At 38.4% G+C, this 14453-nt stretch overlaps 1 protein-coding gene across 14 annotated transcripts in view; it reads left to right on the top strand.

The window, feature by feature from the left end:
• Positions 1 to 14453, top strand: part of LYST (lysosomal trafficking regulator) — a 191536-nt gene that overhangs the window by 151117 nt on the left and 25966 nt on the right. For 10 of the 14 annotated variants that reach the window (XM_089897446.1, XM_089897445.1, XM_089897449.1 and 7 more), the window contains 2 exons: positions 5711 to 5851; positions 8593 to 8810. In XM_089897446.1, the coding sequence (XP_089753572.1) occupies positions 5711 to 5851; positions 8593 to 8810 (359 nt within the window). The other 4 variants (XM_089897452.1, XM_089897453.1, XM_089897451.1 and 1 more) reach the window with 4 other exon arrangements.

Raw genomic sequence — 14453 nt, 5'->3', positions numbered from 1 at the left:
CAAAAGCCTAGGACCAGATGACTTCACAGGCGAATTCTATCAAACATTTAGAGAAAAGCTAACACCTATCCTTTTCAAACTCTTCCAAAATATAGCAGAGGGAGGAACACTCCCAAACTCATTCTACAAGGCCACCATCACCCTGATAACAAAACCAGACAAAGATGTCACAAAGAAAGAAAACTACAGGCCAATATCACTGATGAACATAGATGCAAAAATTCTCAACAGGGCCTCCCTGGTGGCACAGTGGTTGGGAATCCGCCTGCCGACGCAGGGGACACGGGTTCGTGCCCTGGTCTGGGAGGATCCCGCATGCCGCGGAGCGGCTGGGCCCGTGAGCCATGGCTGCTGGGCCTGCGCGTCCGGAGCCTGTGCTCCGCTGCAGGAGAGGCCACAGCAGTGAGAGGCCCATGTACCGCAAAAAAAAAAAAAAAAAATTCTCAACAAAATACTAGCAAACAGAATCCAACAGCACATTAAAAGGATCATACACCATGATCAAGTGGGGTTTATCCCAGGAATGCAAGGATTCTTCAGTATACGCAAATCAATCAATGTGATACACCATATTAACAAACTGAAGGATAAAAACCTATCATCATCTCAATAGATGCAGAAGAAGCTTTTGACAAAATTCAACACCCATTTATGATAAAAACTCTCCAGAAAGTAGGCATAGAGGGAACCTACCTCAACATAATAAAGACCATTTATGACAAACCCACAGCCAACATCATTCTCAATGGTGAAAGACTGAAATCATTTCCTCTAAAATCAGGAACAAGAAAAGGTTGCCCACTCTCACTGCTATTATCCAACATGGTTTTGGAAGTTTTAACCACATCAATCAGAGGAGAAAAAGAAATAAAAGGAATCCAAATCGGAAAAGAAGAGGTAAAACTGTCACTGTTTGCAGATGACATGATACTATACATAGAGAATTCTAAAGATGCTGCCAGAAAACTACTAGAGCTAATCAATGAATTTAGTAAAGTAGCAGGATACAAAATTAATGCACAGAAATGTCTTTCATTCCTATACACTAATGATGAAAAATCTGAAAGAGCAATTAAGGAAACGGTCCCATTTACCATTGCGACAAAAAGAATAAAATACCTAGGAAGAAACCTACCTAAGAAGACAATAGACCTGTATGCAGAAAACTGTAAGACACTGATGAAAGAAATTAAAGATGATATAAACAGATGCAGAGGAATTCCATGTTCTTGGATTGGAATAATCAACATTGTGAAAATGACTATACTACCCAAAGTAATCTACAGATTCAGTGCAATCCCTATCAAACTACCAATGGCATTTTTCACAGAACTAGAACAAAAAGATTGCACAATTTGTAAGGAGACACAAAAGACCCTGAATAGCCAAAGCAATCTTGAGAAAGAAAAATGGAGCTGGAGGAATTAGGCTCCCAGACTTCAGACTATACTACAAAGCTACAGTAATCAAGACAGTATGGTACTGGCACAAAAACAGAAATACAGATGAATGGAACAGGATAGAAAGCCCAGAGATAAACCCACACAGATATGGTCACCTTATCTTTGATAAAGGAGGCAAGAGTATACAGTGGAGAAAAGACAGCCTCTTCAATAAGTGGTGCTGGGAAAACTGGACAGCTACATGTAAAAGAATGAAATTAGAACACTTCCTAACACCATAAACAAAAATAAACTCAAAATGGATTAAAGACCTAAATGTAAGGCCAGACACTATCAAACTCTTAGAGGAAAGCATAGGCAGAACACTCTAGGACATAAATCACAGCAAGATCCTTTTTGACCCACCTCCTAGAGAAATGGGAAAAAAACAAAAATAAACAAACGGGACCTAATGAAAGTTAAAAGCTTTTGCACAGCAAAGAAACCATAAACAAGATGAAAAGACAACACACAGAATGGGAGAAAATATTTTCAAACGAAGCAACTGACAAAGGATTACTCTCCAAAATTTACAAGCAGCTCATGCAGCTCAATATCAAAAAAACAAACAACCCAATCCAAAAATGGGCAGAAGACCTAAATAGACATTTCTCCAAAGAAGATATACAGATTGCCAACAAACACGTGAAAGAATGCTCAACATCACTAATCATTGAGAAATGCAAATCAGAACTACAATGAGGTGTCACCTCACACCAGTCAGAATGGCCATCGTCAAAAAATCTGCAAACAATAAATGCTGGAGAGGGTGTGGAGAAAGGGGAACCCTCTTGTACTGTTAGTGGGAATGTAAATTGATACAGCCACTACGGAGAACAGTATAGAGGTTCCTTAAAAAACTTACAATAGAGCTACCATATGACTCAGCAATCCCACTACTGGGCATATACCCTGAAAAAACCATAATTCAGAAAGAGTCATGTACCACCATGTTCATCGCAGCACTATTTACAATAGCCAGGACATAGAAGCCACCTAAGCGTGCATTGACAGGTGAATGGATAAAGAAGATGTGGCACATATATACAGTGGAATATTACTCAGTCATAAAGAGAAACGAAATTGAGTTATTTGTAGTGAGGTGGATGGACCTAGAGTCTGTCATACAGATTGAAGGAAGTTCGAAAAAGAAAAACAAATACTGTATGCTAACACATATATATGGAATCTAAAAAAAAAAAAAAAAAAAGGTTCTGAAGCACCTAGGAGCAGAACAGGAGTAAAGACACAGATGTAGAGAATGGACTTGAGGACACGGGGAGGGGGAAGGGTAAGCCGGGACGAAGTGAGAGAGTAACATTGACATATATACACTACCAAATGTAAAATAGATAGCTAGTGGGAAGCGGCTGCATCGCACAGGGAGATCAGCTCGGTGCTTTGCAACCACCTAGAGGGATGGGATAGGGAGAGTGGGAGGGAGACGCAAGAGGGAGGGGATATGGGGATATATGTATATATATAGCTTCACTTTGTTATACAGCAGAAACGAACACAGCATTGTAAAGCAATTATACTCCAATAAAGTTGTTTAAAAAAAAAACAGCAGTAAGCCACATGACCTTGTTAATGTCTTACATTTTAGCTTCAAATTGAACATGTCTAAGTTTATAAAAGTGCAATTCACTATTTAAAAATTAATGTCATTCACATAGCATTAAATTTACGCTTTTTACCCTTTTAAAGTGTATGCAATTCACTTTTTTATAATGTTCAACTTAATAATTATTTGAGATCACCTAAGTTATCGTTGGCCCCTAAAGGGGAATATGTTATTGTCAGTTGTTCTGACAACTGAGTGAGTTGTAAGTGGTTATAGGAGAGCCACACTGCCACCTTCACTATAGTAACTGTCTAGTTAATCTTCTACCTTGGCATTTTCAGTGGCAGCCCTCAGGCCTGAAGATGACTTAGATAGAGATGAAGTTACTGCTTTGCGTGCAAACAGGGACACACTCACCTGTCAGTTTCCAGTGAGAACCATGGTACTAGTCCTGTAGTTGTTCCTCCTGGTGCCCAGAATCCTTTATGGAATCATCCGTTCATTTACTCAACCCTTCTTGAACTTCTGTATATATTTATACTCATATGCAACCTCTTGGAGGAATGAAATTTATAGACTGTAGACTACTTGGTCTATAAAAGGGGCTTTCTTATATTTGTCCCTCTGTCTGTACACAAAACAAACGTTCTGTATGACAGCTGTTCAAATATTTGAACATTACTGCCCTGTCCCCCTTCTCCTCTCACTCTTGCTTATTCCCAGGCTAATTATCCTTAGTTAATTTGACATCAAGTTGAGAGCTTCCTATATGCAAGGCCTTATCCCAGCTGCTGCAAGGAATACAAAAATAAATAAGACAGTTCTGTACTTAGTAAAGCATTTAAAAACTCATATTTAAGCCGTGTTTGCTCTGGTTTCCAAACCTGTCACTGCTCTGCTCATCTTTCTGGACATGTTCTGATTTGTGAATGCTCTGATTAAAAAGTGGCAGTCATAATAAAAAAGAATATTTCACATGTGGTTTGGGATGACTGCAGTGTATAACAGAACTGTTACTGCCCTCCATTTCTTTTCATGTAGCCCGAGGATATAGTAATATAAAACTCCCAATCAACTATTATGCTAGGTTTTCCTCATTGTGTATTTAAGAATGATTAAAAAAAAAAAAAAAAAAAGAAAACAGGGACAACCTAAGTCCCCATTCAGTTTCTTCTGATTAATTTAAAATGATGTGTGATGGCTTTTTAATTTATTTCTAGACTTCTCATTTAGTCCAGGGTTTCTCACCTTGGCACTGTAGTCATTTTGAGCTACATAATTCTTTGTTATGGCGACTGTCCTGTGCATTGTAGGACATTTAGCAGTATCCCTGGCCCCTACCTACTAGATGCTAGTGGCATCCCCTCCCACCCAGCCGTGAGAACCAAAAATGTCTCTAGGCGTTGCAAAGTGTCCCCTGGGGGACAAAAGTGCTAGGTTAACAACTACCAGTTGAGTTCATACATGTTCTAAATTATAGGAAATGTAGTATTACTTTTTTTTTTATTAAGAAGCTGCAGAGAATTTAAAAATCCCAACAGAAACCTCAGTGTGCTTCTCCTGTTCCACAGTTCTGTAGTCTCTACTCTAGATACTGTGATTCCATCATAGCCTCACAGAACTGCCTTTAATTTTTCTGGATTCCATTTAGATTAATAACTTTTTCTCCTGAGTGAGTTAGTAAATATTTCTTTAAGTGGCCCTCCCTACTTTCTGAGAAAAAAAGAAATATTTATAAACCTAATTTCTCCCCAGATTTTATTTAGTGCCCAGCCAATGCTGACTCAACAGAATAGATGAGAAAGTAGTAATAGAAAATGTTGCTCGGCAAAGCAGGTCAGGCTTGTGGAAGATTTAGCATATTTTTAAAAAATTGTGCCTTGCTTGATGCTGAAATTAGTCTCTAACAGTCTCCAGATAAAAAGATGTGTTCAAATTTCAGCAAGTTGAGAGGAGTTTTGGATGGTACAGCATGGTTCTGAAGAAGCATCCATGCTGCTGCTGTTTTCAAGGGCTAGTCTTTAGATATCATTTCATATTCTAGGATAGAACGTCTGATAGCTGTTGACAGAAAAGACAGGGTCAAAACTCAGTTCTTGATTATTAATAGTGTTCACCAGAAAAACTTAACAAAGGAGTAAGTATTCTTAGTTTTATTTTCATTCATAGGAAATTTTACTGAATTTTTTAGGTTAGAGTTAGAACATCTAAAAAGCAGTGCCCCCCAAAAAAAATAAAAGAAGAGAGGGAAGAAAAGAGGTAAAGAAATAATCTTGCTTCTTGATGGGGGAAAAAACTTATTTTACCTATTTGAACTTTAATTTTCCTTCCTTATTCTTTCATTCAGTAAATAAATGATTATCCAGTTCCTAGAATGTGCTCGGTATGGTTGATATCCCAGGTCTCTGCTTTTACAGAACTTTCATTCTACTTGGGCAGGCAGTAATCAATTAAACAAATAAGTGATATACATTTATCTAGTTATATGTACTATGAAAGCATAATACCGATTAAAAATAACATAATGCAGTTGCAAATTATGTAGAGAAATATTTATTTTCAAGAACACGAATAATCTCTTTTAAACTATGGACAAAGTGAACATCATTTTAATCTTTTTGAAATAGTAAAAGTGAATTAATTGTAACAAGTTTCAATGGAATCAAGTCTTTGTGTCTTAAGTGTGTTATTTGTATTTTTTCAGATCAGAGTTTTGACATCCCAGACAGAACTTTTCATTCTACAAACACAACCTGGCGTCTCTCCTCTTTTGAGTCCATGACTGATGTGAAAGAACTTATCCCAGAGTTTTTCTACCTTCCGGAATTCTTAGTTAACCGTGAAGGTATAACAGTAAACCGTTTCTAATTTAAATTTCTGAGTGTTTGTACTTACTTTATAATTTTCCAAAAATAAAAATACCTTTTGTAAGTCCTAAAATTTGAGTCCCCAAATAAGAGAAATACCTTTACTTATTAAGTATGTAATGTTATTTCCAAGTGAGCTTGAGGATGTTAAATATTTTATGGGACTAGGTATATCTGGAAAACTGTAACTTTTAACTATTAAAAGTATTTGTAAACATGTATTTTAATTCTGTTACAGAACTTGCTTTATTATTTTCTCTGATTACAAAAGTTATAATATGCTGATTTTAAAAAAAGGTCATGAATTTATAAAGAACAGTGTGAATTAACCAAAATCTCAATGATTTTATGAGGAATGACCAAGTTAGAAATAAAACACTCTAACTAGAGTTATCTAATAATGAAAAGGAATACTAGAAGGTAAAATCTGATTTTCTGTGATGCCAGTGACCGACAATCTTGGTAACCTTACCTGTTCTTTAATGTAAGATCAGTTAATCCTTTACAGGGTATCTTTGGGTTGTTTTCCTACATTACTTACTTTCATATTTTTATGTGACCTTTAGGAAATACATGAAATTGAGAATTATATCTTTAGAGAGGTTAATGTTGGACAAATGACTTCAGAATTTTTTCCTATATTAACTGGCCTCTCTGGAGTTATTTAGAGAATCATTAATAAATCCGTGCTGCTAATTACCTGGAGCAAGCTTCATAGTGTTGCCCAAGTGAGAGATGCCTCAGTGAAATATCAGCACCTGCAGCTTGGGGTACCTGCCTGGTGGCTTTCAATCAGGGACTCATTTCTCTGTCCAAAAACCACATTCCTCTGTGGTTTCTTGTATGTATGTTCCTGTTATCTATGGCTGCATAGTGAATAACCCCAATACTTAGTGACTCAAAACAACATTGAATGTATTATCCATCACAGTTTTTCCAGGTCAGAAATTCAGGAACAGCTCAGCCAAGTGGTTTTTGTGGTTTTGGCCCAGGGTCTCTTGTGCATTCAGATTGGCTGGAGCTGGAACATCCAGGGGAACAGAGCAGCACAGGGCTGGTGGGCATCTCTCTCTTCAGGTAGTGTCCATGGTTTTCCATGTGGTTTCTCCACGTGGACTAGTGTGGACTTCCTCACAGCGTGGTGGCCTCGGACACCCTACTTGGCAACTCAGGGTTCCAAAGGCAAGTGTCCCTAGAGAGATGAGCAGAAGCTGCATGGCCTTTTCCAGCCTAGCCTTGGAAGTCACACGGTGGCACTTACACTGCATTCTGTTTGTGAGGTAGTCACAAGTGCCCGCCCACATTCAAAAGGAAGGAGCATAGACTTTGCCATTTGATAGGGGAGCAGCAAGATTCTAGAAAAGCATGCACAACAGCAGGTGTTGTTACAGCCATTTTTGGAAACGATAACTTGCTGTAGCATACATCCTGCTATTTCCTATGAGCATTCCTATAGGCCTCTCATTGTACCTCCAGGCATCTGCTCTGGGTGAACAGTGTCTACCTCTGTGATGTGTCCCCAGAGCACCAAAAATTTGGGAATGATTTGAGTTCACAGAGATCCCCTGTGGCTCAACCCCTCCTAGCTCAGCCCTTAGATGCCTCGTCACCATTGATCAATCAGTAAGTCTCTGCTGCTTCCCCTGAAGCCGCCGCATAGAGTATGGAGGTGCTCAGCCAGTACATCCCAACGCTGTCACCCTGCAGCTGTCTGTTGGATGACTGCTGGGATTTTTGAGGTGACCCTCACCCCCCACCCCGTATTAATTTTATATAAGCCCTTAGTTTATATTTTATATCATATCATTTCAGAGTACTTCCAAAATTAGTGAAGATCCTTCCAGTTGTCTTCACAAGATCAAGAAGTAGGCAGACAGCAACTTAATTTTACATGGAGCATAATTAGCTTTTAAGAGGCCTTTGTAAATTTGGATTCTGCTATGGTGTTCGGATTTTCTGTCCATTAAAAAAAAAAGGTTAGCACAAAAAAATTTCTGTTCAAAGGTGACATTTCCTTTAGGACAATTTTTTAAAGAAACACTTCTGAGATTTTTGTTTACACTAGCAGACTAATGAGGCAATTAGATAATACCTTATTTACATCGCGGAAGAACCCTCTTACTCAGTGTGTTAGTATAATTTTGTTGTCCACAGGAATGCTTAGTGGAAATGAAATCAGAACAGACCTATAGATTTACCATAAAATTAATAGACTAAGACAGTTCGTTCTAGGAATGTGTATACTTTGTATTCGTTGAGTTTTTCAACTACAGAATGCTAATACTTACTACATATAAGTAGTCTTGAATTTATTATATGTTAACACCAATCATTCAGAAATGCTTACACAAAAGCCTTCACTTTATTTTAATCAGGTTTACAATTGAGATATTTTCTCACTTGATGCATTTGAAGATTTGATAACTGGAATATTGGAATTAGTGGGCAATGATGTTCTGCTTGTTTTTCAATATGATATAAAGCGGTGGAAGGGTAAAGTTGAAAGATCTCAGATTCAGTTAGGATAGATAGCGTTAATCCATGTAGCTCTGTGAGGGGTAAGTCAGCGGGTGAGCAATGGTGTTACTATCCTCTCGCTGCTCCTTCTCTAGTTTATAGCACACAATAGCTGTTTCTGTGAACTCTTACGATCTGCTCAGTGGGCCAAAGGAAGCATGCTCTGGGGGAGATAAACATTGATATTACTCTTCTCTTTTAGGTTTCGATTTTGGTGTACGCCAGAATGGTGAACGGGTTAATCACGTCAACCTCCCGCCTTGGGCACGTAACGATCCTCGTCTTTTTATCCTCATCCATAGACAGGCTCTAGAGTCTGACTACGTGTCCCAGAACATCTGTCAGTGGATCGACTTGGTATTCGGGTATAAGCAAAAAGGGAAGGCCTCTGTCCAAGCCATCAATGTTTTTCATCCTGCTGTAAGTGACTCTTTTAAAACTCTGCATTTATATAAGGTAGAAGGTTAGACTGTTTCTTTACAATACCCAAGTTATCAAAGAGAATTGACAAAGACAACTTGCCCAAGATTTTTCAGGTTTTATATTTGGCCTCTTTAAGAATAACTAAGATACTATCTGTCAGGGGTTCCCCAAGACCATCCCCAGGTTGGATGAGGACTTAACAACTCAGCGTATAGTTGTAATTACAGCTAAGGTTTATTACAGTGAAGGGTACAAAGCAAAATCAGCAAAAGGAAAAGATGCACCGGGCAAAGCTGGAGGAAACCAGGCACAAGCTTCCAAGAGACTTCTCCCAGTGAATCACAAGGAACTCACTCACTTCCTCCAGAAACAAATTGTGACAGCACGTGTGATGTTGTCTACCAGGGAAGCTCATGAGGGATGCAGTGTCAGCGTTTTTATTGAGGACTGGTCATGTAGGCACCCTCTCTCTCACAAGTCCTGAAATTCCAGGCGTCCAGAAGGAGACCGGTATTCAGTATACACCACACTGTTTGTACAGTTTGGGTGCAGTAAGCCACTCTTATCAGGTAGAGAAGGTGGGAACTCTCTTGAAATCCATGTTCCCAGACACCAGCCAAGGACCACATTTGCAGGCATGCCATCCTAAGGAGAGCCCTTCAGGCCTGCCGCATAACTCTTTTCTGCATACTGTCCTGTGTATCAATACATGTTCTATTTTTAAATGGCCTCATTTTTCCTTATTGCACAAGCAATATTTGTGCCTTGTTAGAAAAATGTATAAGATACAGACTGCAAAAGGAAGAAATTTTAAAATCAACTTTGATATCATCATCCAAAGATAAATATCAAACCACCTTCTAGACTTTTATCTATACATATGTATCACTCCGTTTATATAATACTAATACTATTTATTCCAAAGTATGGCTATCCAATAATTTATTTAACCAGTCCCCTATTGTTGGATATTTAGTTAGTATGCATTTGCTATTAAAATTAATATTCCTCAGATTATTTCTTTACGTACCTCTTCACTTCTTCAAGATAAATTCCTAGAAGCAGAATTGTTACACCTCAACATATGTTTTTTAATGTTGTTAGATAGTCTACCTTTTTTTAAAAAAAATCTATCTATTCAGGAAACACTTATTTTGCTAGGCTCTAGGGATACGAAGGTGAATAAGATTCACATAGGGAGGGAACATACATGAATGGCCAGTAAGCAAATGATAAAGGTGCTGGCATCTTTAGTCATCAGGGAAATGCAAATTAAAGCCACGATGAGTTACCACTTTATATCCTTGAGAATGACTGAAAGTAAAAAGACTAACAATTCCAGATATTGGGTAGGTGAAATACTACCCAACAGTGAAGAGGAATGGATTTCAGATGTCTGTGACAGCATGGATGAATCTCCAAAGCATTTTACACTGAATGAAAGAAGCCTTACATAAGAGTACACTCTGTATGAATCCACTCCGTTTACATGAAATTCAAGAACAAGGAACATTAATCTCTTAGTGGTAGAAATCATGGGGAATTTATCTTAAAGATGGTTCTTTATTTCTTTAAGATAATTTCCAACCTAATTGCCTCTGGGGAGTAGAGTAGTGACTGCCACAGGTGCACCAGGGAACTTTCTGGGGTGATGGAAATGCTCTATACCTTAATTTGCATGATGGTTGCATGGGATGGTACTATAAAAATCTGTATTGTTTCATTGTAAGTAAAATATATCTCTATAAAAATGTATATAAGATTTTTATAAGTTTTAAAGACTGAGGTGTAATTTTTGAACTTTGTTCATATTTGATGCAAAATGTAACTTTAAAAGCAATTAAGAATTTGGACATTAGCCTCAATATACTCTGTGCCTATAATCCTGGCACAAATTTTCGATTGCTCTCATATAAAATTCACATTAAAAGTATCTGTATGCTGAAATATACCATTTAATTCTCATCTTACTAGATTTTTTTCATTAATTCTTTGAGACTTTAGAGCTTTAAAAAGCATAGAGTTTATTCCATTGTTCTAGAAAATTTAAATACAATTTATTTATTTATTTTGCTGCGCCACGCGGCATGTGGGATCTTAGTTCCCTGACCAGGGATCTAACCCGTGTGCCCTGCAGTAGAAGCGTGGAGTCTTAACCACTGGACCACCAGGGAAGTCCTGTTCTAGAAATTTAATAAAACTCAATTCATGGGACAAAACCAAGTGTCACAATTAAGCACACAGTCTCTAAATCCACAATTGAGTTCAAATCCTCACTCTGTGACTCTACCACTTACTGTGTGACCTGCAGTGTGACCTTAACTTCTCTGTACCTTAATGTACAAATTTGTAAAATGTGAACAATAATACCAGCCTCATAAATAAGAAAATGCATACAGGGTAATGTCTGCCATCCAGTTAAGTGCAAATAAATGTTAACTTTGTAAAAAGGAATGTAAGGGCTTCCCTGGCGGCGCAGTGGTTAAGAATCCGCCTGCCATTGTAGGGGACACGGGTTCGAGCCCTGGTCCGGGAAGATCCCACATGCCGTGGAGCAGCCAAGCCCATGTACCACAACTACTGAGCCCGCGAGCCACAACTACTGAGCTCGCGTGGCACAACTGCTGAAGCCCGTGCGTCTAGAGCCCGTGCTCCGCAATAAGAGAAGCCACCGCAATGAGAAGGACGTGCACAGCAACAAAGAGTAGCCCCCGCTCGCCACAACTAGAGAAAGCCCGCGCACAGCAACGAAGACCCAACGCAGCCAAAAATAAATTAATTCATTCATTAATTTTAAAAAAATAGAAAAAATATTTTAAGAGGAATGTAAAAATGCCTTTTGATCTTAATTCGTCATTCACCAATATATGGGGTTCACTAGAAACTGATACCACAGAATGTAAAGATACTAATTTAAAGTAAATTTTAAGAGTCCTGGATATCGGATTATTCCATTCTTCATTTGAATTTTCAGGTATATTAAATCAAGCAACCATTAGGAATGAGCCTGCTTAGATAAGCGTTTATAACAACAGGTATTTGAGCCCTTGTGGTCGTGCGAGGGTGGTGGCGAGGGGAGTGGATGTTGAAGATTAACTTCTGAAGAATCTTTGAAACTTTTTTTTGGTATTTATAGAGATGTTCTATGCAGATATAAAACTGAAATTTGCTGACTGATTCAATGCTAAAAGCTAAATTACACAAGCGAGATGCACAAGCATTACAGATCTATACCCAGCTACTGACTGCTAGCTTTAAAAATAATAAAGTAAGTACACATCACCCTCCATCTGACTCTAACACTAAGAAGAAAAGTGTAACAACACCCTTCACGTTAAAAAGCTTGCAATTTTCACTGCTGCTCTTTCAGATCCACTTACAGTTTTCATTAGAACCTAAATAATAGTCTCTTAAGCTACCTACTAACATTCTATCGCAATTTCATTTTTATATACCTTTTCCTATGTATCACTTTGGACAAGTGACTTTTTCAATAATTTAGTATTACACATGAAGTCTTTATATATATATATATATATATATATATATATATATATGTATGAACACTAGGTGGGAAAGAAAAGGACAGTGACAGATCCTGAATTTTTACTCCTTTTCTAGACTGATTATTGCCCTAACCCCCTTTCTCTCTAGCTTCATGTCCTAAGAAAGGTGACAGCATGGAGGACACCAGTCGCGTGCAACATTAAGTGTGCCAGCCTCTCTGCAGTGTTTTGGTTGAAGATGGAATACCCTGACTTTGTTCCTCATCCAGTCTTCTACCCCTTGCCGGGGAGGTGAAGCTGTCCCGCTTCCTCCGTTGACAGCTTTGCCTGGTTGGCTGAGGAAGGCTGGAAGGATAATACATCACATTACAGCCTTCTCACTGCCAGGTTCTAGTCAGGTTCAGCAATGTATGTGGAAACCTGCACAGCAAACACAGAGAGAGGGAATCAGAATTCAATTAATCCTCTCCAAGGATAAATAAAGCATGGATGAGTTGCTTTTGAGCTTACAGGATGGAAAGCACAAAGACTTTGCTTAGGTTTCAGTGATGCTGGTGTTTAAAATCCTGATTCTTCAGCCCAGACAGGAGAAGAGATACAGACGTACAAAAATCTAGGTTCCTTACTAATGTCTCTGTTTGTAAGAAAATATATCTCAATAGTTGATATTCTTAGACATCTTCAAGATGGGGTAGCGACACAAAGTCATCCTGTGACACCAGCCATTGTGTTTTGAGAGGAATCAGACTCTTTCTTTGAGCATATTCCCGTCAAAGAACAAAAGGGCATTTGGATATCACGTAATTTCAGGCAGACACAGATGGTTTTGAACTTCTAGCTCTCATTTTTAGGAATTGAGAAATTGAGGTGGGGCAGGTTCCCCTAGTTTTCTTCAGTCTTCGTGTTGCCATATAGCTGCATTCTCTTGTCTCTTTTGATTTTGTTGACCACTTGAAATGATTTTGACCAATTCCCTGACTCTAGTTTTCTGACCAATATCTGACAGGCAGCCACAGAAAAAATAGAGCCACCTACTAACCTGCTTGCAGAAGCTATTTTGGGTCAACTGAATTTTGAAACCTGATTATTTTTCATCAGCTCTCACTGAAAGACAAGACCAAAGAAAAACCTCATTTAGTTTTTCTTTTTTTTTTTTAATTTGAGGTATAATTGACATACATTATATTAGTTTCCAGTATACAGCATACTGATTTCGATCATTTGCAAAATGATCACCGCAGTAAGTCTAGTTAACATCCGCCCCATACGTAGTTACAAAAATTTTTTTTCTTGGGATGAAGACTTTTAAGATTTATTTTCTTAGGAACTTTCAGATCTGCAGTACAATGTTATTAACTGCAGTCACCATGCTGTACGTTACATCCCAGGACTTACTTGCTTTATAGCTGGAAGTTTGTACCTTTGGCTCCCTTCACCCGTTTGCCCACACCCCACCTGTGGCAACCACCAATCTTATGAGCTTGGTCTTTTGTTTGTTTAGATTCCACATATAAATGAGATCATACTTATTTGTATGGTATTTGTCTCTCTGTCTGACTTGTTTCACTTAGCGTCATACCTTCAAGGTCCACCCGTGCTGTGACAAGATTTCATTCTTTCTTATGGCTGAGTAATAATTCCATTGCATGTATTTACCACATTGTCTCCATCCATTCCATTGGTGCATGCTTAGGGTGCTTCCATGTCCGGGCTATTATAAATAAGGCTGTAATGAACATAGGGGTGCATGTATCTTTTCAAATTAGTGTTTTCAAAATACCCAGAAGTGGAAATGCTGGATCATATGGTAGCTCTGTTTTTAGTTTTCTGAGGCACCTGCATACTGTTCTCCACAGTGGCTGCACCAATTTACATTCCCACCAACAGTGCAGAGGGGCTTCCTTTTCTCTACATCCTCGCCAACGGTTGTTATCTCTTGTCTTTTTGATACTAGCCATTCTTACAGGTGTGAGATGATATTTCTCTGTGGTTTTATTTGCATTTTCCTGATGATTAGTGATGCTGAGCATCTTTTCATATACCTGTTGGCCGTCTGTATGTCTTTTTTGGAAGAATGTCTATTCAGGTCCTCTGCCCGCCCCCCGCCATTTTCTTTTTAATTTCTTCCTTTATT

This window comes from Delphinapterus leucas, chromosome 16 (assembly GCF_059928025.1).
Source record: "Delphinapterus leucas isolate spDelLeu-1000000601 "Yukka" chromosome 16, BTC_Dleu_Yukka2, whole genome shotgun sequence".
Taxonomy (NCBI): Eukaryota; Metazoa; Chordata; class Mammalia; order Artiodactyla; family Monodontidae; genus Delphinapterus; species Delphinapterus leucas.
Note: the sequence above shows the minus strand (reverse complement) of the source record. Positions and strands in the feature narration are given on the sequence as shown.